This window comes from Pocillopora damicornis, chromosome 9 (genome assembly GCF_964200805.1).
Source record: "Pocillopora damicornis chromosome 9, jaPocDami1.2, whole genome shotgun sequence".
In the NCBI taxonomy this organism is placed as follows: domain Eukaryota; kingdom Metazoa; phylum Cnidaria; class Anthozoa; order Scleractinia; family Pocilloporidae; genus Pocillopora; species Pocillopora damicornis.
In genome coordinates, this window is record NC_142678.1 from 20,284,438 (window position 1) to 20,311,990 (window position 27,553).

General features: G+C 37.4%; 3 protein-coding genes across 3 annotated transcripts; 2 read left to right on the plus strand and 1 right to left on the minus strand.

Moving 5' to 3' along the window:
• Positions 1 to 3,068: 3,068 nt before the first annotated feature.
• LOC149040580 (uncharacterized) lies at positions 3,069 to 7,499 on the minus strand. Its single transcript, XM_089181578.1, has one exon. The coding sequence runs from the start codon at positions 7,497 to 7,499 to the stop codon at positions 3,069 to 3,071; it is 4,431 nt and encodes a 1,476-aa protein (XP_089037704.1).
• Positions 7,500 to 12,706: 5,207 nt separating this feature from the next.
• Positions 12,707 to 13,849, plus strand: LOC113674524 (uncharacterized). Its single transcript, XM_027191003.2, has one exon. The coding sequence runs from the start codon at positions 12,707 to 12,709 to the stop codon at positions 13,601 to 13,603; it is 897 nt and encodes a 298-aa protein (XP_027046804.2). The 3' UTR covers positions 13,604 to 13,849.
• Positions 13,850 to 25,197: 11,348 nt separating this feature from the next.
• Positions 25,198 to 26,975, plus strand: LOC149040581 (histamine H2 receptor-like). The gene has a single exon (XM_089183574.1). It carries the CDS (start codon positions 25,218 to 25,220, stop codon positions 26,121 to 26,123), a length of 906 nt encoding a protein of 301 aa, XP_089039700.1. The 5' UTR covers positions 25,198 to 25,217; the 3' UTR covers positions 26,124 to 26,975.
• Positions 26,976 to 27,553: the final 578 nt, after the last annotated feature.

Genomic DNA, 27,553 nt, shown 5'->3' on the forward strand with positions numbered 1-27,553 from the left:
GATATAAATTTTGTGGCTTAACTATGCGAATAAAATATTTTACAATGTTACAAAATATGCCTATTTTTCAATTTTCGAGACGTTGCGACGGTCCCTACGGACTGGGAAATAATTATGGCCCCTAATGCAGTCAGAAAATTATTTCGAATCAAACCAAATCTAATTTAGTTCTTTCCTAGGTAAAGTCTTTCTGTTGACAGAGTTTCAGGCAAAATTATTTTTGACGCGAAATTGACCGGGTGGAAATAAGAGAGACAGCCTCTTAATTACCTCCCTTACTTCTGCTTCAATGATATAATTTCTCCCGTAAACACCAAAAGCTTTCAAACCTCCATTGAAGGATTTTAGAAACTATTTATTTCCACTCGTTTGATGTGCTTATGTTGATTCTTCACATTCATTTGTTTTGTGGGTGAATTTACGACGATGCAGGACTTTAATCACACTAACAATCGCGGAGTGTAGGCGGATGCTTTTATCTGTAATTCTTGTTCAGCTGCACTAAAACTGCCGCTCTCCTTTCAGCTATTATCTGCCAATTATTCAGAAAAACCAAATTGGAGTTCTAATAATGATAAGTTTAGTCTGCATTACATTCTTCCTCAGCATGCTGCTTTCTTTTCTATTTGGAAACCGCCGTTTCTACATTTGAATTAAACTTATCGTTATAGAATAGAAACACTTTTGTTATCAGTGACATTCTCTAATTACCTCCCTTACTTCTGCTTCAATGATATAATTTCTCCCATAAAAACCAAAAGCTTTCAAACCTCCATTCAAGGATTTTAGAAACAATTTATTTCCACTCGTTTTATTTGCTTATGTTGATTCTCTATATTCATTTGTTTTGTGGGTGAATTTACGACGATACAGGACTTTAAACACACTAAAAATCGCGGAGTGCAGGTGGATGCTTTTATCTGTAATTCTTGTTTAGCTGCACTAAAAATGCCGCTCTCCTTTATGCTATCATCTGCCAATTATTCGGCAAAACTAAATTGCAGTTCTAATAATGATAAGTTTAGTTTGCATTGCCCTCTTCCTCATGCATGCTGCTTTCTTTTGTATTTGAAAACCGCCCTTTCTGCATTTGAATAACTCAGTTCGCTAGAGGATAGAAACACTTTCGTTATCAGTGAGGTAAGTTCAAAATATTCGTAAGATTGGTTTGCAAATTCTATCTTCGGTGAGATGAGCAAAACTGAACCAAATATGGACGGAAATATGTCATAAATAATCTGCAGCTTAACAGGACGAAAACCCTGAAGCCAGGTAAAAAAGTGCGCACGTCATCTTATTTACGCACGGGCGTGCGTAAATAAAGATTTTGTTCATAGCGGCTCAGTAGGACTTACATAGCGCAAGCACACGCACTATGTTATAATATTTTTGTTTTATCAGTGATCCACCCATACATGGAGACTTCATAAAAACGAAAAAAAGCAAACAAAAAACAGATGAAAAAAAGAAAAGAAGAAATTCAGGTATCTTAACACTCGCGATCTTCTTTTTAACCCTTTAACTCCCCGATCTGATTGTTAATTCTCCCTTCTACCTGTTACCCATTTCCTTGTAAATTTAGTTCTGAGAATTTTGTGGTAGATCAAGTAACCAACTTCTACCTGGTAAGTTTGAATATATTCATTACCTGTTTGCTGGATAATGTAGGGATATTATAGGGGGAAGTTTCATGTTGATCACTTTTGGGAGTGAAATGGTTAAGTAAAAAACTTTATTCCGGCTTTAATCGCCTTGATTTTAAATTCAACTTTTGAACCACCACTAATTTCACGTAGATCACGTGATGAAATATTTGATTAACAATGAAAGACAATGAATCGTGCAAAATGAAGATTACGGTACTATTTCAACGTTATCAGTAAGAGTAAAATGCCTTAACATCGCTGCGGATTAATTATCCAGTCTGTTGTTAGCTCAATAATAAATGCATCGCTAGTATCCATAACAATGAGGTGGACAAAGAACTTAGCGATATGGCAGCTGTTGCACTTCCGTTTGCGCGACGAAGTGAAACATTCAAAATGACGTTTAGTTTGTTTACATGTAGTGTGAAATTTTAAAGACTGCAAGTTTTCATAAAAAATTCATTCACTTTACCAAAATAGATCCATCACCGTGGGTTAACTCAGAAGTAGCGTAAAACGAAGCAAATATCTCATCCAAAACATAAACTGTTGGAATATTACGGCGGTTTTTAGATCACGGTTATTTTTAAAGCAGGTTTTATTCCAAAATCATTAAAGGAGGCAAAAAATTTAGCCATTGCAACCACATACAAATTGGGAGCCTTAAGTTTCAAAAAGGCTGATTGGTTCAAATGAGGAATTTCTTGCAAAGCCGTCAATGTACGAGTCTTATAGTTTGTTACGGTATTTTCCAAACCGCCAGAAAGATACAACTCGTACAACTCAACTACTTTATTGACCAACGTAATAACTACGAAGCGATATCGACAGCCAATACAATAACTATCTTTTTCACTTATCTACGGAGCGATATAAATGCTAATACAATCAGTATCCCTATAACTTAGAGCCCTTTACAAATAATATCACTTAAATCTCAGTGCACTACCGCACAACTCACAGTTCTCTTGAAAATCTTTAACAAACTGTCGACGTCCGTAATTCTTTCTCTCACGTAGCCTTCCACACGGCTTTCAATTCCAGTAAACAACTCTGTCCGGCTCTCGCTCCTCTGGGCTCTTCGCAACAGCAGTTATAGCTCACTAAAAGGCTTTTTTCTTTAAGCTAGCGTGACTCCTTATATATCTTTCGGAAAAGTTCTAGAATGTTCTAGAGATCTGTAATATTGTTATTTTTAGAAACATTACACTACGATTACATCATAACAAAAATATGCTGAGTCACGGTTCTAGAAGGTTCTCCTTAAAGTTCTCGCTTAGTCATCATGACTAAATGTTCTAGAAACTTCTTCGTTCTATTTTTAATAATTATGTAACACAACGCACTCTAAAAAATATGGGCGCTCTCCATAACACCCTCCCCCTTCGAGAAAAGAAAGTTTGCAAAACTTTCTTGCAAAGCTCAAGGTCTCGAGAGGCAGTCTGCAATAATATTATCCTTTCCTTTTATATGTCGGATGTCCAAGACATACTCCTGCAGCATTAAACTCCACCTCAACAATCGCTGATTCTTGTTCTTTAATTTGTGAAGAAATACGAGGGGGTTGTGATCGCTATACACAACAACGGGCAAACTTGAGGAACTAACATAAACTTCAAAATGTTGAAGAGCTAACAGCAGTGCTAAACATTCCTTTTCGATGGTGGAATAGTTCCTTTGACTTTTGTTAAACTTCTTTGAAAAATAACAAACCGGGTGTTCTACACTTTCATCATCCTCTTGTAACAACACAGCACCAGCGGCAACATCGCTTGCATCAACAGCCAGCTTGAACGGTGAAGAGAAATCAGGCGCTGTTAAAACAGGGGCACTCTGTAACATGGCTTTCAGCTCCTCAAAAGCCTTTTCACACTGGTCGCTCCAATTAAATTTCTCCTTCTTGCTGAGCAGTTTTGTCAATGGCTCTGTGACAGTTGCAAAGTTAGAGCAAAACCTTCGATAATAACCAGCCATACCAAGGAAACGCATCAGTTGCTTTTTGTTTTCTGGTCGCGGAAACTTGATTATGGCTTCGACCTTGGCGTTAACTGGCTGTACTTGTCCTCGTCCGACGACATGTCCCAAATACGTCACTTGTGCTTGGCCAAACTCGGTTTTAGAGAGATTGATTGTTAACTTGGCCTCGCTCAACTTCCTGAAGAACTCACGGATAGTTTCTCGGTGTTTCTCCCAGGTTTCACTATAGATGATTACATCATCAATATAGGCTTCACAATCCTCAAGGTTGGCGATGACTTTGTTAATGAGACGTTGGAAGGTAGCAGGAGAATTTTTCATACCAAAGGGCATGACCTTGTATTGGTAGAGTCCTTCTGGAGTTACAAATGCTGATATCTCCTTAGCGCGATCCGTTAACGGTACTTGCCAGAATCCTTTGAGAAGGTCAAATTTCGTTACATACTTTGCCTTTCCCAGCTTATCGATACAATCATCCATTCTTGGGATTGGAAAGGTATCTGTCTTAGTCACACTATTAACTTTCCTGTAATCGGTACACATCCGATAGCTCCCATCCGGTTTAGGCACGAGTATACATGGAGAACTCCAACTACTGCTGCTTGGTTCGATAAAATCGTTCTCCAACAAATATTTTACCTCTTCTTTGAGGTACTGTTGTTTTCTCGGATTCAGCCTGTATGGGTGTTGTTTAACAGGAGCAGCATCACCAACATCCACGTCATGGTAAATCTGATTTGTCCTAGATGGTACATCAGGGAACAGGTCACTATACTTTTCAAGTAGCTTCTGTAGGTCTTGACGTTGACTCTCTTCAAGGTGTGACAGCTTGGAGTCCAAATTCTTTAGCACATCGGAGTTGGTGAGTTTTGATGTGTCAGTAAGACTGAGATGACTACTACTAAACTCACTACTTAAGTCTTCGGGCTCAGAAATAACTACATTAACGTTTACGGGCTCTTTAACTACATTATTATCTCTCTCTAGGTAAGGCTTCAACATGTTAATATGACACAATTGCGTCTGCTTACGCCTATCTGGAGTAACTACTACGTAATTAAGGTTATTTAACTTCTTCTCAATAACATAAGGACCAAAAAATCTAGAATACAATGTGTTACCGGGCACTGGCAACAATGCAAGAACCTTTTGACCTGGCTTAAAACTACGTTCTACAGCGTCTACATCATACTTCTTCTTCATTAACTTCTGAGAAGAACTAAGATTGTCTCTAGCTAGTTCACAAGCTCTAAATAACTTAGTACGAAAGTCTGAAACATATTGTAAAAGATTAATGGACTCACTACTGCTTGACAATAATTTCTCCTTAAGCAGTTTAAGAGGCCCTCTCACAGTGTGCCCAAAAACGAGCTCAAACGGACTAAATCCTAGGGACTCCTGGACGGACTCGCGTGCCGCAAACAGCAATAGGTGGATTCCCTCGTCCCAATCTTTCTCTGTTTGGAAACAGTAGACTCTCATCATGTTCTTTAAAGTCTGGTGCCATCTTTCAAGAGCTCCTTGACTTTGAGGATGGTACGCGGATGATCTATACTGTGCGATTCCAAGCTCGTGCATTACTTGTTGAAAAATACCAGACATGAAATTAGAACCTTGGTCAGACTGGATAGCGCTAGGAAGTCCGACCAGCGTAAAGAACTTCGTTAACGCTTTGACGATAGTCTTGGCCTTGATGTTTCTCAGGGGCACGGCTTCAGGAAATCTGGTGGACGCACACATGATGGTTAACAAGAACTGATTTCCAGACTTCGTTCTTGGTAGCGGTCCGACGCAATCAACAATTACACGGCTGAATGGTTCTTGAACGGCTGGCAGAGGCTGCAGTGGCGCTTTTGGAATGGTCTGGTTTGGTTTCCCAACCATCTGACAGGCGTGACATGTCCTACAGTACTCAGCTACATCTTTTCTCAGGTTGGGCCAATAGAAATTATTCAAGATCTTCCTGTGAGTTTTGTTCACACCTAAATGGCCAGCCAGGGGAGTCTCGTGTGCCATACTTAAAATGTCTTGCCTGTAAGTTTTCGGGACAACAACCTGGTACTTAACAGCCCATTCGTCCTCAGCTGGAACATCGAGCGGTCTCCACTTTCTCATTAGCACTCCATTCTTTGTAAAATAACACGTGGGGTTCTGTGATACTTCGTTTTCACTAACGCTTCTTGAAAACAACGGCGAAATTTCTGGGTCTTCACGTTGTCCAGCGATGAGCTGAGAGGTCGACATCTTCTCAGACTGATCTGTTAAATTCTTCTCAGGTAGGATTTCTGTTGGCTCAGAAGGGGAGGGACTTGGCTGCTCATCCTCAAAAACTCGACTGATAAGGGTGTCCGCTAAGGCAATTTCTTCATCGCTGGTTTTCCTCTTCTTGCTCATGGCTCGCGTTACTACACATGCAGGATAAAGACCAGGAATTATCTTCTCGACGGGGTCTGGAGACTTTTCTGAACTAGGCTTCTCTGTAACGACAGCATTAATGACCACTTTGTCTCCTGCAAGGTCATTTCCAAGGATAAGATGTACTCCATCGAACGGCAATGTTGATTGTACTCCAACTTTCACAGGACCAGACACAAGATCTGACGACAGAAAAACTGTATGGAGCGGCACTGGGGTATACTCGGAACTGATTCCTCTGATTAGAACACTTGCACCAGTGGACGATTTCTCAGAAAACAACAACGTGTTGCTTAATAGCAAAGACTGTGAGGCTCCAGTGTCTCTTAAAATCTTGATCGGTACTGAATCTGTCATATCACGGGATAATGATACTGAGCCATCGTAAATAAAGGGTTGAAACATATCCATGACAGATTTAGACGAACCACTGACGTCATTTGTAGAAATTGTCTGGGTCTTCTCTCGAGAAAATCGCGGAGGTGTACATTCACTTTCAGAAACTGAAGGCGACGGCTTGGCAACAAATCCGTTGGGCTTCGACTCCACACCATATTTTTGCGCAGATCTCCACTTTTCTGGGCAATTGGAAATCAGATGACCTTCTTTTCTGCAATAATAACAGGTTGGTGGCTTGATGGGCTTATTTGGAACAAACCTGTTTTGTCCTGGCGAGGTGGAGCTGGAACGATTTGTAAAATGGTTACCAGGGTTCCGTTTGGGAGGTGCTCCGTCATTCTGTTTACTCCGCTGGCTTCCAACCCATCGTGATGCGGAGGGAGGCTGAAATCTACTGTCAGGCTGACGGGGCTTTTCCACGAAGTTCACTTTGTGACTCAGCGAAAATTCATCTGCTAACCGTGCAGCGTCTTCCAACGTTTCTGCTCTTTGCTCGTTAATGAACGTTCGGACATCACTGTGAATGCACCTCTTAAATTCTTCAACTAATACCAACTGTCTTAACTTATCGTGACTCTTATCTACCTTCTGTGAATAACACCAACGATCAAATAACTGTTCCTTACTCCTAGCAAATTCTACGTAGGTTTGACTACTAACTTTCTCATAGTTTCTAAACTTTTGACGATAAGCCTCAGGAACTAACTCGTAACCCTTTAAAATAAGATCCTTAACTTCGTCGTAACTTACAGCTTGTTCTACACTTAACTGTGTATATATTTCCCTAGCTTTACCAACCAATACACTTTGTAATAACATAACCCAGCACTCTTTAGGCCACTTAAGACTACTAGCTATTTTCTCGAAGTGTAAAAAGTACTTATCAGCATCTTTTTCTTGGAATGGAGGCACTAACCTGATGTTCTTTGTAACATCAAACTTTTCGCTATGCTTTTCACTATCCGAGCTTAATCCTAATTTCATTTGTACCTCTAACTTTTTCATTTCCATTTCATGCTGAAAAGCCAGTTTCTCTTTCTCTAGCCTCTCTTGTCTTTCCATTTCTTCTCTCTTCAGTCTTTCTTGTCTCTCCATTTCTTCTCTCTTCATCTCCATTTCTTCTCTCTTCATCTCCATTTCTTCTCTCTTCAGTCGTTCTTGCATTTCCCTTTCCTCTTTCTCTCGCTTTTCTTGCATCTCCAACTTTTTTATTTCTAACATTGTTTTTGACGATGTTTCTAACATTGTCCCTTCAAAAACCTCAGTATCCACTAAGTGGTTTACTATAATCTGTCGTATCTCATCCTTTCTCATTGCTTGCTTAGACTCTAACTCTAAGTGTTTTGCTAATAAAATAAGTTCGTCTTTCCTTAACGCATTAAATACTCCTTTGTCGGGGCTCGACATAAAGTCTTCTGGATTAAACTTTGACATCTTGATATACTCTATGACTACTTAAGTCGACAATAACTTATCTTTAGAATACTCTACTATAACCTTCACTACAAAACTCGCTCCTAGACAACAACTTATATGCCAAATACTTCTGTAAAATTCGCTCCCAAACAATTACCTCTGCTCTAAATGCACTTCCACAAAATTCGCTCCCGGACAGGCCCCCAATTTCTGTTACGGTATTTTCCAAACCGCCAGAAAGATACAACTCGTACAACTCAACTACTTTATTGACCAACGTAATAACTACGAAGCGATATCGACAGCCAATACAATAACTATCTTTTTCACTTATCTACGGAGCGATATAAATGCTAATACAATCAGTATCCCTATAACTTAGAGCCCTTTACAAATAATATCACTTAAATCTCAGTGCACTACCGCACAACTCACAGTTCTCTTGAAAATCTTTAACAAACTGTCGACGTCCGTAATTCTTTCTCTCACGTAGCCTTCCACACGGCTTTCAATTCCAGTAAACAACTCTGTCCGGCTCTCGCTCCTCTGGGCTCTTCGCAACAGCAGTTATAGCTCACTAAAAGGCTTTTTTCTTTAAGCTAGCGTGACTCCTTATATATCTTTCGGAAAAGTTCTAGAATGTTCTAGAGATCTGTAATATTGTTATTTTTAGAAACATTACACTACGATTACATCATAACAAAAATATGCTGAGTCACGGTTCTAGAAGGTTCTCCTTAAAGTTCTCGCTTAGTCATCATGACTAAATGTTCTAGAAACTTCTTCGTTCTATTTTTAATAATTATGTAACACAACGCACTCTAAAAAATATGGGCGCTCTCCATAACAAGTTCAGTGTATTGGATCAGCTACTTCAGTCCAAAGAATATCAATGTTTTTAAAAAGAGCAAATCATCTTGCCGAATTCGAAATTAAAATCTCGCCGTTTATTTCACAAGAAAGGCTTCAAGAAACGTTCCTTTCATAGGCTTCTTTTTATAGGCAACTGGGTTTATGATGTCTTCGTTTCGGATTGAAATGCAAACAGCAGCAAGACTCCTGCAGTTTTAAAGAATTGAAGTGCGTGATCAACAAAACTGTTTAAATGAGCGTCTATGTTTATAGTCTAAACACGGTTTTGACGTTCCAAACACGCTTGTATTTTTAAGAAATATACTTTACAAAAGCAATGGAGAACTCTTGGCCGCGTTTCCAATGAACAAATAGAGAAGCCTTGAAGCGGTCAGAGCATGAAAGAAGTGTAGGGAGAAACACGAGACGTAGTCAAGTATTCCCAACTTCTTGAGTGCTCTGGCCACTTCCCAAGTGCTTTACAACAGAACAGAGCACAGTCAAGGCTTCTCTATTTGTTTTATAATAAAGAATCGGTTAATTCCCCAAGAATTACTTTCAATTTTCAAAACAAACTTTATTTCCAAAGCGAACAACAGTATCGTCAGCATGTTCTATACTCTCATAAAGCACGCTACAATAAGCCAATCAGAATTCCTGTTAGAATGGTTCAAACAATCTGATTGGTTGTACAAGACTAAAGCTGTCAAAAATTTCAAACCATCAAAGTTCAAAAACCCTCAAAGATCATATTCTGCAATATTTTACAAACTAAAATAATTCGGCATGTCGAATTTAACACTTTTGCCCGAAGTTTTTTAGTTTCTAATACAGAATCTGAAAGTGGAATGTTCAGTGAAATTAGGCCCAATTGTGGCTCACAAAAATACGCAAGTTATTTGACATGAAAAGACGAAAACAAACTGTTCAAGGGGAGCGTTTTATGGATGAACGACAGCCGAATTCATCAGGACATGAAGATCGCTCGGAATGACAGCGCCGTAAAACTCGGCTGCAGTGACTGATGTGGCCTTGCACTCAACGCATTGGAAAGGTTATCAGAGCAAGCTCTTATTTTTCCACTCGAAGGGTAGTCGATTTAGTTCCTGAGGCTTACTCCACTGCGGTGACCGAGGATCGCCATGATGAGCTAGCCGCGATAGACCTTAGCATGATCGCAGTCGCTCTAACACCGTCATGAATTTTAACAGTTATGCCAGGTTATATTTTTCATCATTCCTGTTTTTTTTTTCTGTTTTTTTTTTCAAACACTAAACTTTATATACTATACAAGTGTTAGCTGTGTTTGATTTTTATTACCGTACGTACACTTGCAATCTAACTGAGCGTGAAAACCTTTAAAACTCGGACTGTCCATTTTGTTTCATCTTTGAGGATTTTTGTCTCTGCTCACGTTAAAGTAACTTACTACGTTTAGTAAATTACTGCGCTTGGCGTTTTTGCGAACCTTTTCTCGCTTGTTCCGAAATTTCACTTTCAATTAACGAGAGAAAAGCTAGAAAGAAGTCCCTGAAAACGTCGGACATAGTACAATTTGGCAGATGGCGTGACAGCTTTAGCTCAGTTCTATGCTCTATACTCTTATTGAGCACGCTCTTTTAACCAATGACAGCAGATGTTATATCCGAACTTTATTATAAAAGTTCATAGAAACCGGCCAGGTTGAATGATCGTGCACTGAGACAGTACTCCAAAGTTCTGCATTTCCGTTTTAAATAACTCCTTTTATCGTTCTCCCCCCCCCCCCCTCCCCACCCCATTCGAGAGAAAGTAAGGCAATATAATCATAATTCCTCACTTGAATTGCCTCATTAAGTATATATTTCCATACGTTTTAAATACAGTCTTCAAAAGTTTGGATTCGTTTTTGTAAATGAACGCAAAAACTCCAGAACAAAATCGTTTCAAACAAAACAAAGACTATAGGAGCCAAAAACACCTTAAAACACTACGCTTTAAGTATCGTGTGCTGCCTTTGGATATTATAAGATCTGGGATCTGCAATATGGTTACGCGATACACTCCAGTCTCTGAATGGAGTTTTGGCTGAGCATAGACGAGAAGACCCATATGAGAGTTGACTAACGATAGAAACGATAGAAACATCTAAACGACCAGAATGAAAAGCAATGCATTTTGTCGCTTTTAGAAAACTAAACAGCGATACAGGTGCAACGATTAGTGAGCTTCCTTTCAGTTTTCTTTTCCTCTGAGTGGAAAAAAAGTAATCGAGGATGATGACTGAAATACCCTAAACAGCAACTGCACAGATAACTAAGAGAGAAATTAGATAGAATGGGGAACTCATGATAGGGTCTCAAAAATAAACAAATAACTACAGCTGCTTACCATCAGAGGTATAAGAACCACCACTTTGATTGTAGCCGATAACCAAATTATAAATATTGGTGGGTTTTAATTGCTACAGGGAAAGGCAGAACGTCGAGTTTTCAAATGGCGAGTATCAAAAAAACCGGAATCATCATGAGGAGAGAAGACTACCTTTTCCCACCAGAGTTAGAGTTAAATTAAATACAAACACAGCGGCAGATCTAAAGAAATAAATGTCATCGTGTTATTTTATTTTCAAAAGTTTTCTCCGCTGGATCATTTTTTCCCTTTTAATATTATATATTCTTAAGTACAAACCAACAGCTTTTAAAAATTCAACTCTTTGATCTGGGAAATAGCTCATCTCTGATAGCATTTTGCAGTTTGAATATGATAAAGTAAAGGACTTAGTCCAAATTAACGCAATACAGGTGTATGCTTCTATCCATAATTTCGGTTAAGTTGCACTAAAATTACCTTGCTCTAATTACTTCCTTTATGATCCCACCTGTGAGATAGTGAACGTGAGGCTGTCAATAAATGTCTTATTCATGAGAATATTCTTAACTTATAGTATGACATAACAACTGTATTAGTTTCAAAAACTTAGATCGTCGAATTTAAGTTGATACTCTTGAAGTTAATTAATAAATTATTACCAAATGAAAAATCGACTAAAGAAGGTTTTGTAAAGGAAAAAATAAATTTTGTGGACCATAATAAACAACATTAAAAAAAGATGCCTTGTATTTAAATTTTAAAATGTTTGCTAAGCAAGCTAAATTGCCTTCTTCTGTGATATAACTTCTCCTGTAAACACCAAAAGCTTTCAAAACTCCTTTCAAGGTTTCTAGAAACTATTCATCTTCATTTATTTGATATTCATGCCCAGGTATTGATTCTCCAGACGAAGGTGTTTCGCCGGCGTTTTTGTTCCACGTAGATATGGAACTTTCTTTGAATTAACGACGTACAGGTGTAGAACAACTTGCCTGTTGTTCCTGTTCGACTGCACTCAGAACGTCATCCGACACCTAGATATCATAAATCAGACATTTGCAAAACTAATTTCGAGTCTTGATAGCGGTGTGTTAATTCGCCATCACTATTCCTTGGCTTGTTGTTTTCTTATTCATTCGGAAAACCACCTTTGGTCAAATTCGACTTAACTTTTTTAGATGATACGAAGTACTTCGTTATCAGTGAGGTATGTTCGTAGGATTTCATTCGTTTATAAACTCCAGTTTTGGTGAGATGAGGTAAAGCGAGTTGAAATGGGTGGAGAAAAGTTTGCACTCTTCCTATCACTTTTCTATTTGAAAACCGCCCTTTCCGCATTTGACTCAAACTTAATTCGTTAAAAGGATAGAAACACTTTCGTAATCGGTGAGGTAAGTTCAAAATATTCTTAAGATTCGCTTGAAAATTCTGCCTTCGATGGGATGAGGAAGACTGAATTAATAAGGATTATAACATAGCTAGCAACTTTGTCTGATCAAATTCAATGGCGCGAGCGTGCTTCATATTCCTATCAATCCCTCAAATCCTCTCTCGCCGCCGACATATTTCTTTATTGAGAATATTGATTTTATATTTCATTTTATCTCTAAGTGAAATGTTTTCATAGCAGCTAACAAAGCTCAGAGAAAATGCAGCCTTTCTACTCAGCTTCGCAGTGTATTTCATGGCTTGTGGTCCTCATTATCGAATGTCTGGCCATTGTCATCTTTAATATCATCACCATTGTTGTATTTGTGAAGAAGAAGCGTCAGCTACAGCGGCGGAGTACATATTTAATCGTCCATCTGGCGATAGTCGATCTCTTAGTGGGCGTAGTGTCTGGGCCGCTACAGATTGAACTCGTAATTGGGAGACTCTGTTCTCTATGGAAATACAGACGAAAGACTATTTGGTCTCATCATTTATCTTTTGCATTTTTACATTTATTCTCGTTCATTTCCCTTACAAATCTTATCGCTATTTCCTTAGAACGGCTTCACGCAATATTTTGTCCATTCAGGCATCGCTTTGTGAGGGAATGGGTTTATAGAGCCATAATTATTTTCATTTGGTTAATAGCTATTGTTAGAGAAACCGCTCAAATTTTCTTATGGGAAATTGCTGATGTAATGGTAATTGATATTTACTTGTATATCCTATTTTATGCAGTTTCTCTAATTGTTATCTGTGTATCTTACATTCTCATTGTTATCAAAGTTCGATGTAGTCGTCATCCTCAATTCCATTCTAGGTCCAAAAGAGAAAGAAAACTGACGGGTACTGCGCTTATCTTCTCAGTTGTATCTTTACTTTGTCTTTTACCAACGATGATATTTGTAGCGTGTCTTCACTCTTCTTTCTCTTGTTTAATGAATTTTCATATTAATTTGGCTGGAATAATTATATTCTTAGCTAACTCACTTGTAAATCCTATAATTTACTCTCTTCGGATGTCAGGATTCAGAGAAGGTTTATTACAGCTAGTTTACAGGGCCCCTAACCTTTCTCGTATCGCCCCAACAAACCTGCCTCTTCGTAACCTTTAGAGAGCGTAGAAAAATGGTAGCAAAACTATTGATGAAGTTTGTCCTTTAAATAACCTTAACTTCTTAACCGAGTAACATGCATTTCTATTTCATTTTTTGGTTTCCATTAAATTCTTAACATGAGTCCGAAAAAATACACTGGTGATATACGAACAGATAATCGATACAGTATAGTTTTGCCTGTGAATAAAAAAAGTTTACTCAACTTACTCTACGTTGTGATCATTTTCATGACAGCTTGACTTTAACCAAAATAAACGCGAGTTTTAACAAACCCTAGATGAATAACTTAGAGGGACATTCTTACCCCTGCCCCAACCCCTCATATGTTGATGAGACTGCGTGAAGATGGAAAAAGTCTTCTATTGCTTTATGGAAAAGCGTCATGCGCAAAGCAAAGCAAAAATGTGCGCGAATTAAACCTCTTGAACGACCACAGCTGGCATATGGACGGGAGCGTTTTACCAGGAACTTAAACTGTCACGCGCACACTCGTAGTATCAATACGACTACCACGTCCAGGAGCCGAGTGGCGTATTTCTTGTATGTAACACGCGGTATGGTGATATGGAGCAACGAGAAAACCAAGATTTTCAAGGAATTTGTCGAAAGTTGCTACTAAACGAAGGTCAACTTTTCATGTGTCCTTGCTGAGCAGCCTTCAAAGGTTCGTAATAAAAAGAGGCTGAAAATAAAAGTATCGGATGATTTTAGTCAGAGTTAGTAATCGAAGTTTCATTAAGCTTATAAGACTAGTGAACATACATCTTGGTTTAACTGACGGTGTTAATGTTGAGCCTTTTTGTAATTTAAGCATCAGAAATTTTGTTTCTTTTAATACTCAGGTTTACAATCTCAACCACGTAACAAATAGAGAAGCCTTGACTGTGCTCTGTTCTGTTGTAAAGCATGCAGGAAGCGGCTAGAGCACTAAAGAAGTGTTGGGAGAAACACGTGGCATAGTCGCAAACTCTCGGTAAGGTATTTTTTTGTTAGAAAAAGAGTCCAAAATGCAGACCTTGTATTCTACTTATCATTTTTTTTTTTTTTGGAGAATGGTAGAATGTCGTAAAATGAAAACGGAACGGCTCAACAAAGAAGAAATATTGCCAACTGTCAGATTGAAAACGTATTCAGCTCTGTAATTACAATCATGTCATTCCATGGTTCATACATGCAATACAAATGCAAACGCAAACGCAAATGGAAATGCAAGCGAGTTCAGACGTCCAACGCAAACGCAAAGAAAGAGAGATACGGAAGCGCAGTCGAAGTGTTTTTTCAAGATGGCCGACAACGATTGAGCTTTTGCCGATTCACACGTGTAGGAAGCAAACGCAAATGCAAGCTCAAGAAAATGAAGAGTTGTTCATTACCAGCGTTCAAGCTTGCGTTTGCATTTGCATTAGCGTTGGGGTGGTTCACACGTGCAATTCTTTGCATTTGCATTTGCGTTTGCGTTTGCTGAGGTTCTCCTTGTGTTATTGATTGACCGAGGGAGGTGTGGGCACTAATCTTATTACACTCTTAGGAAATTATATTCGACTTTTCAAAGTCGGCCTACTACAAACATTACACGTACTTCAAATCGTGTAATAGCCTAAGTCGATGTGCCACTTTGGAACTTAAGAACATCTCGGATAAATGGTTGAAAAGTAGGAAGGAAGCTTGAATTTGAATACGTTCAGGGAGCGAGTATTTAATTTGCTAAAAAAGAGCTTGTGCCATCAGATTTTGCGTTCTTTTAAATCATAACAAGGAACGAATAGCTGAAACTAGGAAAAGGGCCAAGCTTCTTTTTCGCAATAACAGCAACAAAAAGGTTCAGCTTACATAAAACAATACCCTGTTACTTTATTCAAACCGAGGAAACTGAACTCTGTTGTTATCACCACTGACAATCCTGGTACTAAGTGCTTGTGACAAAAATTGCAATACTGATCTAAGCTGACTAGCCCAATCCGAATCAAGTAACACCTGACCGCAAAAGCCGCCATAATAAATAACTTCTGAAGTTGACGCAAAAACTCCTGAAATATAGATGAGATACATCGCTAGTATCCATAACGATGAATCGAATTAAAAACTTAGCGATGTACCATCCGTAGCAGTTTCATTTGCGCGACGAAGCGAAACATTTAATATAACGTTTAGTTTGTTTGCTTATAAAGTTAAATAAATCCCTCACCGTACGCTGAATCACAAGCAGCGTAAAACGAAGCAAATATCTCATTCAAAACATAAACTGTTGGAGGGCAAAAGTGAAAGAATTACTTGTAGTGGCAAACACCTTTGTTCCCTTAGTATTAGATTTCTGATCCAGGTTTTCGCTAGTCCTCGATATGAACACTGAGAGAGTAAAGAAAAGCAATGTTGATAAAAAGAGCAAATTTTCTTGCCGAAATTAAAGTCTTTCTGTACATTTCACAAGAAAGGCTTCAAGAAAAATTCCGTCCAGGCTTCGTTTCATGGGCAATTGGGTTTATGATGTCTACATTTCGGACCAGTTGGCAAACAGAAGTGAGACTCTTTCAGATTGAAGTGCGTGATCAATAAAAGTGTTTAGATGAGAGTCTATGTTTACAATCTAAACACGGTTGTGACGTTCCCAACACGCTTGAATTTTTGAGAAATATACTTTACAAAAGCAACAAGGGACTTTTTCCCGAGGTCCACACACCGTATTTATTCTACAATAAGCCCAGACCCCAAACTTTGTACGCGTGAAGACTCAGCATAACGAGAACCAAAAATAAATCGAAAACACCCGGCCATAAGCCGAGACGCATTCATCATTACAAGACTGAATTGTTAACTACGGGAAAACTTAACATTTTCTTAGAAAAAATTACATTCATGGTCATAAATGAAACCTAGACGATAACACACACGCGCGTGTACAAGGGATACAATGGTGATTTAATATGCAAAGGACAGAAAAACGTCTCTCTCAGAAAACACACGCGAATTAACAAATATTACCCGTAACTAACTATTCAATTGAAAAGTAACGAATCGTAACTCGGATGAAGTAATGTGATCCAAAATATCAATTTAAAACTAACTGTGTTGTTGAACGGCATCACTTGTACCTAACATCCGTAGTGTCTATCAAACAATCTTGTGTTTGCAATCGTTTATTTCAAGTTAAGCTGTCATCATGCCCAAGGCTTGTCGCACGTCATACAACCTCGTGTTAAATTAAAATAGTCGTCGAAGCAGAAACGTTTCAAAATAACTCTGAAAGCACCAGAGAATATGGCATCAGTGAGTCCATGGTCCGTCGCTGGAGGAAAGATCAAGCGAACCTTTTTAATGACGAGATTAAATTGTCAGCGAAACGGAAGACGATGGGATGCTTTACGTCGAGGTATCCGGAGCTCGATCAAAGAATACTGGAATGGTTTAGAGAGCAGAGAAGCCAAGGTAATTTTTTTGTCGAGTATTGATTTTGTATTTTAAAACAACAGAAACACAACACGAAATAATTAAATCAGCTGATTGCAGAGTGAATGTGAGTTAAATGTGTGACTCTCAAAACTATCGTAGTATCATGTGACAACATTGTGTATAGAAGATTCTCATTGGCCAGTTTTCACAAGTGTCAAAACAAATCCAACTTTTTGATTATTTTCCATACGCTGGAAAAATTTTTTTTACAAAAAATTTCGGCTTTAAACCGAGACCCCCTCTAGAACCCAAATTTTAATTCACTTTAGTTTTAATTTGTGTAAAACTCGTTCGGCTTATAGTCGAATAAATACGGTATTCATTGAAACCCAGGGTGAATGATCGTGCATTGAGAGAGTACTCCAAAGTTCTGCATTTGCGGTTTAGATAACTCGTTTTATCATGCTCCACCCCCCACCCCATTCGAGTGCAAGTAACGCGATATGATAATAATTCTTCACTTGAATGGCCTCCTTATGTATACATTTCCACACGTTTAAAATACAGCCTTCAAAAGTTTTGATTCGTTTATGTAAATCATGTAAATGAACGCAAAAAACTCTGAGACAAAATGGTCTTAAACAAAGACTGTAGGAGCCAAAAACACCTTTAAACCCTATGCTTTGAATATCGCATGTTGACTGTAAGTTTTTATATGATCTGGGATATGCAAAATGGTTACGCGATACGCTCCAGTCCCTGAATTGAATCCTGACTGAGCGTGGATGAGATGACTCATATGAGAGTTGACTAAGAATAGAAACGGCACAAACATGCAAGCGATTAAAATGAAAAGCAATACATTTTATCGCTTATAGAATCTAACCAACGATACAAGTGCGACAGTTAATGGGCTCCCAGAGGGTTTTATTTCTCTTGTAGTGGAACAAAAAAAAATCGGAGATGGTGACTGAATTAACCTATAATTTTTCCCCTTTAATGTTAGATATTCTCTGACCGACAGTTTTTAAAAAATTCAACTCTATGATCTGGGAAATAGCACATCTCCGATAGTATTTTGCTGTTTTATTATGATAAAGTAAAGGAATTAGTCCAAATTAACGCAATGCAGGTTTATGCTTCTATCCAAAATTTCGTTTCAGTTGCACTCAACTTAACATGCTCCAATTACCTCCTTTACGATCCCGCCTGTAGGACAGTGAAACGCATGTCTTCATAATGCCTTATTCATGAAAATAGTTTTTAATTTAAGATATGCTATTACAACAAAAAATAAGACTGTCTAATTTATGATTATTCTTTTGAGGCCCTGTCCCGTACGTTTGCTTTACTTATGACCTACCTTGTAAGAAAATAAAGTCTTTAGTCAAAAAATTATTGCCAACTTTTAACGACGCAATCTATATATAACTACACGTTAAAAGATGCACAGTATTTACCATCGCTACAAAGATTTCTGTTCATAAGACCTTTAAAAGAAAATTACTAGTTCAGTGCAGACATATTATCATTATATCATTAAAATTGACTAAAGAACATTTTTTTAAGGAAAAAAAATGTGCATCGTAAAAACAACATTAAATAAATGTCTCGTATTTCAATTTTGAAATGGTTTCTCGGCCAGTTAAATTGCCTTCTTCATTGATGTTACTTCTCCTGTACACGTCAAAAGCTTTTAAAACTCCATTTCAGGTTTCTAGAAATTATTCATCTCCATTTATTTGATATTATATTGATATTATATTGATTCCCCAGACGAAGCTTACTTGCTGTTCCTGTTCAGCGCAGTCAAAACGTCTTTCGACATTTAGATATCATATGTCAGACATTTGGAAAACTAATTTCGAGTCTTGATAGTGATGTGGTTATTCTCTTCCTCTATTCGTTGGCTTATTGTTTTCTTATTCATTCGAAAAAACACCTTTGGTCAAATTTGACTTTAGATTTTTTTTTAGAGGATACGAAGTTCTTTGTTATCATTGAGGTATGGTCGTAAGATTTGATTCGCTTACAAACTCTAACTTGGGTGAGATGAGGTAAAGCGAGTGAAAATGGGTGGAGAGAAGTTATGGAAATCCTTTGTAAGCCTGAGATCCCCACTCGCCATATTAGTTATCATATTCACGCCCATCTACAATCTTTTACAAGGATGTGGAAAATTTCGGAATCTTAGTATGTTCCTTTAAGCATTGAGATCTCTTGTATAGAGGCTTTTGGTTATTCAGAGTATATGAAAAGAATGTTTTACTTTGAGAAAAAGGAGAAATTTGTTACAAAAAGAAAGAGGGAGACTGAATTATCAAACTTATGGATATGTATTACACCAAAAAAAGGAACGTGAAAATGAATCAAAGCACAAGAGAAAGGTAGCAAATATAATTCTGTTGCTATGGTCACCGACTATCTTAATTGGTGATTAATCGTAATAAAATTGTCACCTCTATTTCTATATCTGACTTTCGCAGTGCGAATCAAGTTACAAACTTTGCCACAAGAGCCACCATAGTTTATGACTTCTCGAGTTTCCCTAAACTCCTTTGAAAATAAAATAAAATTGCCAATTTAAATGGATCTCTTCTTTCTAACAAAGCCAGTTAACTTGCTTGGTTCAATGATGTAACTTCTCCGAGGAAAACTAAAAACTTTCAAACCTCCATTCGGGGGTTTTAGAAACTATTCCTTTTCTTTCGTTTGATGTGCCTATGTTTATTCTCTATATTCAGCTGTTTAGTGGGTGAACTTACGACGATACGGGACTTAAATCACACTGGCAATGGCGGAGTTTAGGCAGAAGCTTTTATCTGTAATTCTTGTGTAGCTGCACTAAAAATGTCGTTTTCCTTTAAGCTATTATTTGTAAATCATTCGGAAAACTAAATTGGAGTTCTAAAAGTGATAAGTTTCAGCTTTTGACTCAAACTCAATTCGTGAGATGTGAGATGTGAGATGAGCAAAACTGAATCAATATGGACAGAAATATGTCATTGATAATCTTAATAATTGAAACGCGACTAAAAAGATATCTTTATCTAGTTTGATGCTTATGATACTGACAAAGGAAGAAATTTATCCGAAGCGAGAAAGGACAATGATTAAACTTCTGGGTGTGGAAAATAAAACATAAGAGATGTTTTTGTTTTAAAAATGTTAGTTATGTTTCACCTTACCGTGTTCATCTGTCCGTACTGAACAGCCTTCAAAGGTTTGTAGTGAGGAGAGGCTGAAAATAGAAGTATCTGATGATTTTATTCAGAGTCAGTAATGGAATTTTAATTAAGCTTATAAAACCAGCTCACATGTATTTTAGCCTAACTGAAAGTGTTATTTTGAAACCTTTTTATAATTAGACACCGGTAATTTTGTTTCTATTTATACCCAGTATTAATATTAGAGCCAGGTTTACAATCTCAACCACGTATATATTTATTGTTCATATGATAAATTGAAAATTACACGTTCAAAGATATGAATTTGATGTTCTCGTGATTTGAGTAATATCTCACTCGTTTGCTGCGCTCACTCATTAGATATTGTTCTTGCCATTCGGAAACCTTTTTAAACCTATACACGACTTTCATAATGGCTGACGGCGCGCGGGACTGGTATACCTTAAATATGAAATCGAGGTCAGAAAGGCTATGCTTGAGGATAACAGCTGTAAACAAAAGATCAATTTAAGTTGGGTAGGTCATCCATTTTGACTCGATTCGGCCGAATTATTTTCAAGAAGAGGAAATGTGTACTCATTGTCGTGTTCCAGAATGTGCGAAGAAAGGACACCGTAAAGACGATGGGACAAAAGTGTCTTATTTCAAATTTTAGACCGAGAATCCGATGAGGAAGAAATATCTTTACGCGATATGAAGAGACGAAGGAAAGCACCTCAAGGTAACTGAAAATACAAAGATATGCTCCCGGCATTTCAGGGAAGGTGACATTAAAAAATGTCTCGCTGGCAAGAATGAATTAAGAAATGAAGTTGTCCCTTCTGTGTTTCCATGGATTCGAACATCGCCACGCAAAAGAAAGTCTCACAAAGTGCATCACGGAAATCGTCTTCAGCCGTTGTTGTTGTAGAATCATCAAACGAATCATTAAACGAAATGGTCCCAGATCTACCAGATTGTAGCTTATAAGTCGAAGACGAAACACAAACCGTTTTAACCGACCAGGAGGCCTACCTGACTCGAGGGAAATTACTGACAACAATAACAAGAAGATTCATAAACTCGAACAGGAAATTGAGGAACTTTAATGCCAACTGCAAGATACCCAGCGGCAAAGTGATGCTCATAATAAAAGATTGTTGAACTTTGAAACTGTAAGTCAAAAGATTTCAATGCTGCTTTTTATATTGGCTTTCAAAGCTAGGTCACTTTAATGTCTGTTTTTAAGTATAATGATCCTGGGGAAAGAGGTTAAGAACATTTACTATTGGCGTTCAAAAACTGAGAACATCAATAAGTCTGATTACAGTGAGGACGAGCTGTTGAAAAAAAGGGGAAAGCTAGATCTTTAAGGCCCCTCGATGAATGTTTATAGTCATGTGTAGACCAAGGCAAGGATTCCTGGAGAACCATCTAGCTCAATTGTTTCATGTATTAGCATCCACAGTTAGAAGAATATTTGTTGCATGGGCCAATTTTATGATCTTTAAGTTTGGACAAATAAACAATTGGCCCAGCAGAAAAGTAATCGATAATACAATGCCCAAATATTTTAAAGGAAAGTACAAATCTACTCGAGTCATAATATTGACCGTGCTAAGGTTGGATGTTAAATGCCAAGCAGCTTGCAGTTGAATGGAGAACTTTTCAGTACCTACAAAAATCACACAACTTTGAAAGGTCTGGTTGGTATTTCTCCAGGTGGAGCAGTGACATTTACTAGTGAACTGTATACAGGTTCTATCTCTGATCGAGAAATTGTCAAAAGGAGTGGATTTTTAAATCTACCATTTGATGACCAAGACTGCATTATGGCAAATGAAGGATTCACAATTCAGGATTTGTTGCCTTTGGGAGTTAATTTAAATTTGCCACCCTTTCTTGGAGCATCTTCCACACAGATGGGTGTAGATGTAGAAAAACAGGAAATCGCAAGCTTTTGGATACATGTTGAACGCGCCATCCACAAGATTAAGAATTTACGCATGTGGTAAAGAGTTGTTCCACTACATCGAATGGGAATTGTAAACCAGATGTGGCTAACATAATATCAATGTGACGATCACATTCAAGTGTGGTATGAATTAATTATTTAATCCATGAGTTGCCTACAAATAAATCTGGATCCACCTGTTTACCTTTGCCTGTTTGTTCAATTCTTTCATCCTTTAATAGAGGTGCTCCTAAAACAGTACCTCCAGTTTAAATAACTCCTTTAATCATACTCTCCCCTATGTATATATTTCCATACGTTTAAAATACAGTCTTCAAAAGTTTGGATTCGTCTATGTAAATTATGTTAATGAACGCAAAAACTCCAGGACAAAATATTCCCAAGCAAAACAAAGACTATGGGAGCCAAAAAACCCTAAAAACCCTATGCTTTGAATAACGCGTGTTGACTTTGGATATTATATGATCTGGATCGGCAGATAGGTTACTTGATACACTCTGACCAGTCTTTGAATCCTGGCATCGAAATTCTGGCCGAGTGTAGACGAGGAGACTCATATGAGAGTTGACTGAGAATAGAAACGGTACAAACATCTAAATGATTAAAATGGAAATTAATGCATTTTGTCGCTTCTAGAAACTAAACAAAGATACAGTTGCTTCGGTTAATGCGCTTAGAGTGGAACGGAAAATAATCGACGATGATGGCTAAATTAACCTATCATTTTCCCCTTTAATGTTATATATTCTCAGTTACTAACCGACACCTTTTAAAAAATTCAACTCTATTATCTAGGAAATAGCTCATCTCCGATAGCATTTTGCAGTTTGACTATAACAAAGTAAAGGACTAAGTCCAAATTAACGCAATACAGGTGTATGCTTCTATCCAAAATTTCGTTTCAGTTGCACTCAACTTAACATGCTTCAATTACTTCCTTTACGATCCCGCCTGTGAGACGGCGAAACGCAAGGCTGTCAATTAATGTCTTATTTATGAAAATATTTTTTGACTTCAGATATGATATAACATAAAAAAAATAAGACTGTCTAATTTATGATTATTCTTCTGAGATCTTGTTCAGTATGTTTGCTCTACTTATGGCCTACCTTGTAAGAAAATAAAGTCTTTAATTAAGAAATTATTACCAACTTTCAACAACGCAGTCTTTATATAACTACATGTTAAAAGATGCACGGTCTTTACCATCGCTTTAAATATTTCTGTTGATAAAATTTTTACGCAGTTATCTTGCGAATACTTGATTGGAAATATAATCCAAAGCTGTAATTAATAACTTGAATTAGGATGGGAAATTCCTTGAACTGAATATATAATAAGGAATTGGGTTTTCAAGAAAAGATTAATTTTTAAAGAAAATGACCAGTTCAGTGCAAACATAAAATAAGTAAAATCGACCAAAGTAGTTTTTAAAGGAAAAAGGGAAAATTTTGTGGACCATAATTAACATATTAAAAAAAATGGAAAAGTAAAATGGCGGAAAACGGCGTGTGAACTGAAGTTTCCCTATTCATTTTGAAAATTACAGGTCTTAAGAGTTCCTATGAGTGACCTGTTCAATTTCCTATGTTTATTGACTCACTGGTATATTCACTTCGTTTCATCAGCGATCCACGAACTTATGAAGACAGAAAAAAAAGCACAACAAAATAAAACAGAAACAAAGAATAAACAAACCAAGACAACTACAAATGAGAATTAAAAATAGAAAGAAAGGAGGAAAACGAGTATGTTATCCTAGCGATCCTTCTGTGAGGTAACAGGACGTCACCGGAGCCAAAAACGTCTCAATTATCAGTGGGACTGTCAGGGGATATGCAGTACTCCAACTGAGCTAATTAAAGACTAACCTGCAATCAACTTCTCGTATATTTAATTATTATTTCCATTGTCATGGAAATTTCAGGTCCTAACAATTATAGGCAGTCATCCTTGCAATTAAAATTTTTCTTAAAAGCTATAAACTTCAATCCAAATTCACTTTATTTGCCTCATAAGATAATAAGACGCCAGTAGGACAATCAACGTGTCTTATCATCACTTTGTTTGAAAGGAAAAAACAAATTACAAATGGACCTCTTATTTCTAGCAAATTGTTCAAAGGCAGTTAACTTACCTGCTTCAATGATATAACTTTTCCCGTAAAAACCAAATGCTTAAAAACCTCCACTCAAGGATTTTACAAACTATTCATCTCTGCTTATGTTGATTCTCTATTTTCAGCTGTATTGTTTGTGGATTTACTACGATACAGGGCTTAAATCACACTAACAATCGCGGAGTTTAGGCGGACGCTTCTATCTGTGATTCTTGTTTTGCTGCACTAAAAATGTTTTCCTTTCAGCTGTTATCTGTCAATCATGCAGAAAAAGAAAATTGGCGTTCTAATAATGATAAGTTTAGTCTGCGTTGCATTCTTCCTCAGCATGCTACTTTCTTTTATATTTGAAAACCGCCCTTTCCGCATTTGACTTAAGCTCAGCTCGTTAAAAGGATAGAAACACTTTCGTTATCAGTGAGGTAAGTTCAAAATACAATTAAGATTCGTTTGCAAATTCTGCCTTCGATGAGATGAGGAAAACTGAATCAATATGGACAGAAATGTGTCATTGATAATCTTAATAATCGTAACGCGACGAAAAAGATGTCTTTCTAAAGCTCGTTGCTTATGATATTGACAAGGGAAGACATTTATCCGAAGCGAGAAAAGACTATGACTAAATTTTTGGGGGGAGAAAATAAAACATAAGAGATGTTTTTGATTTTAAAAATGTTCGTTATATTTCACCGTACCTATGGTTAATTTCAAGGCGGTAGTAACAATAACCGTATTTCAAATAGCGGCACCCAGAAGAGGAGAAGAGTTTCTACTAAGTCTTTCTACTATATTTCCGGAAGATCTGTAAATTTTTTGTTGCCATCTGTCTTTGGAGGCCATGAATTTCCTTTAAACAATTGAGATCATTAATGGCAAAGTTTCTAGCTTATTCAGTGAACATCGAAAAAGTTCTATATTATTATATTCTTTCCGAAAGATAGCAGCTAACAGAGCTCAGAGAAAATGCAGCCTCTTCACTCAGCTTCAGAGTGTATTCCGTGGCTTGTGGTCCTCATCATCGAATGTCTGGCCATAGTCATCGTTAATATCATCACCATTGTTGTTTTTGTTAAGAAGAAGCGTCAGCTACAGCGGCGGAGTACATATTTGATCATCCATCTGGCGATAGTCGATCTCTTAGTGGGCGCAGTCTCTGGGCCGCTGCAGATTGAAATAGGAATGTCGCATTTCTGTTCTTTATGGAATTACAGACGGAATACTATTTGGTCTCTTCGTTTATCTTTTGCATTTTTACATTTATTCTCGTTCGCTTCCCTTACAAATCTTATTGCTATTTCCTTAGAGCGGCTACACGCAACGTTTTGTCCATTCAGGCATCGCTTTGTGAGGAAATGGGTTTATAGAGCCATAATTATTGCCATTTGGTTAATATCTGTTGTTAGAGAAGCAGTTCAAATTTTCTTGAGGGGAATTGTTGATGGAGTGGTAATTAATACTTACTTGTATTGCCTATTTTATGCAGTTTCTCTATTTGTTATCTGTGTATCTTACATCGTCATTACTATCAAAGTACGGTGTAGTCGTCATCCCCAATTCCATTCTAGATCAAAAAGAGAAAGAAAACTGACGGGTACTGCGCTTATCGTCTCACTTGTATCTTTACTTTGTTTTCTACCAGCGATGATATATGCAGGATGGACTGGCAACTCCTCCACTTTTTTCATAAATGTTCATTTTCATATGGCTGTGTTAGTTTTATTTTTAGGCAACTCACTTGTAAATCCTATAATTTATGCTCGTCGGATGCCAGGATTCAGAGAAGGTTTATTACAAATAGTTTACAGGGTCCCAGACCTTTCTCGTATCGCCTTAGCAAACCTGCCACTTCGTAACCTTAGGAGAGCGTAGATTAATGGTAGGAAAATTATTGACGAGTTTGTTTTTTAAATAACTTTAACTTATTAGCCGAGCAACATGCATTTCCACTTTATTTTTTGGCTTCCATTAAAACCTTAACATGAGTAAGAGAAAATTACGCTGGTGGTATACGAACAGATAATTGACACAGTGTAGTTTTGCCTTTGAATAAAAATAGTTTATTCAACTTTTTATAAGCCCGACCTTGTGTACATTTCCACGACAGCCTGACTGGAAGCAAAATAAATGCGACTTTTAACAAACCCGGATGAATAACCGGTGAATAACCATGACCAGTGAATAATTAAGTTTGCTTGCAGTATGATATTGACGGCGGTTTTCATATTACAATTATTTTTAAAACAGGTTTCATGTCGATACCATTACAGTTATCCAGCATGGGCGGACGACCTCTTATCAAATTGTTGTATTACAGACAACTAACTACCGCAATAAAACGATGTTTTGCATTTTACGAGCGTTTTTCATCTTTTGATGTCAAAAGATTTCCTCAACCACTTTATCGTTGCTTTTCATCGCGTTTGGTAGAAAACAAGAGGAAAAAATCATTAAACGAGGCAGAAAATGTTGCCATTGTAACCACATAGAAATTGGGAGTCTTAAGTTTGAAAAAGGCTGATTGGTTTAAATGAGGAATTTCTAACAAAACCATCGATTTACGAGTCCTATAGTTCAGTGTTACAATAAATGGTTTGAACCCGGGGTAACATGCAATAGTGTAGTTTGATCGTCCGGGTGAGTGTAATCCTACACTATTACATAGTTCAGTGTATTAGATCAGATAATTCAGAGCAAAGAACATCAATGTCGATAACAGGAAAATTATCTTGCCGAAATTAAAATCTTCCTGTACATTTCACAAGAAAGGCTTCAAGAAATATTCCATCCATAGGCTTCGTTTTATGGGCAACTGGGTTTATAATGCCTACGTTTCGGATTGTTTGGAAAGCAGAAGTAAGACTCATGCAGTTTTAAAGAATTGAAGTGCGTGATCAATAAAAGTGTTTAGATGAGAGTCTTTGTTTACAGCCTAAACACGGTTGTGACGTTCTAAACACGCGTGCATTTTTTGAGAAATATACTTTACAAAAGCAAAGAAGGACTTCTTCCCGAGGTGGGTGAATGATCGTGCATTGAAAGAGTACTCCAAAGTTCTGCATGTCCAGTTTAAATTACTCCTTTTTTATGCTCCCCCACCTCCTACCCCATTCGAGAGCAAGTAACGCAATGTAATAATAATTCCTCACTTGAATTGCTTCATTACGTATATATTTTCATACGTTTAAAACACAGATTTCAAAAGTTTGGATTCGTTTATATAAATTATGTAAATGAAGGCAAAAACTCCGGGACAAAATCGTCTCGAACAAAACAAAGACTATAGATGACAAAAAAACCTT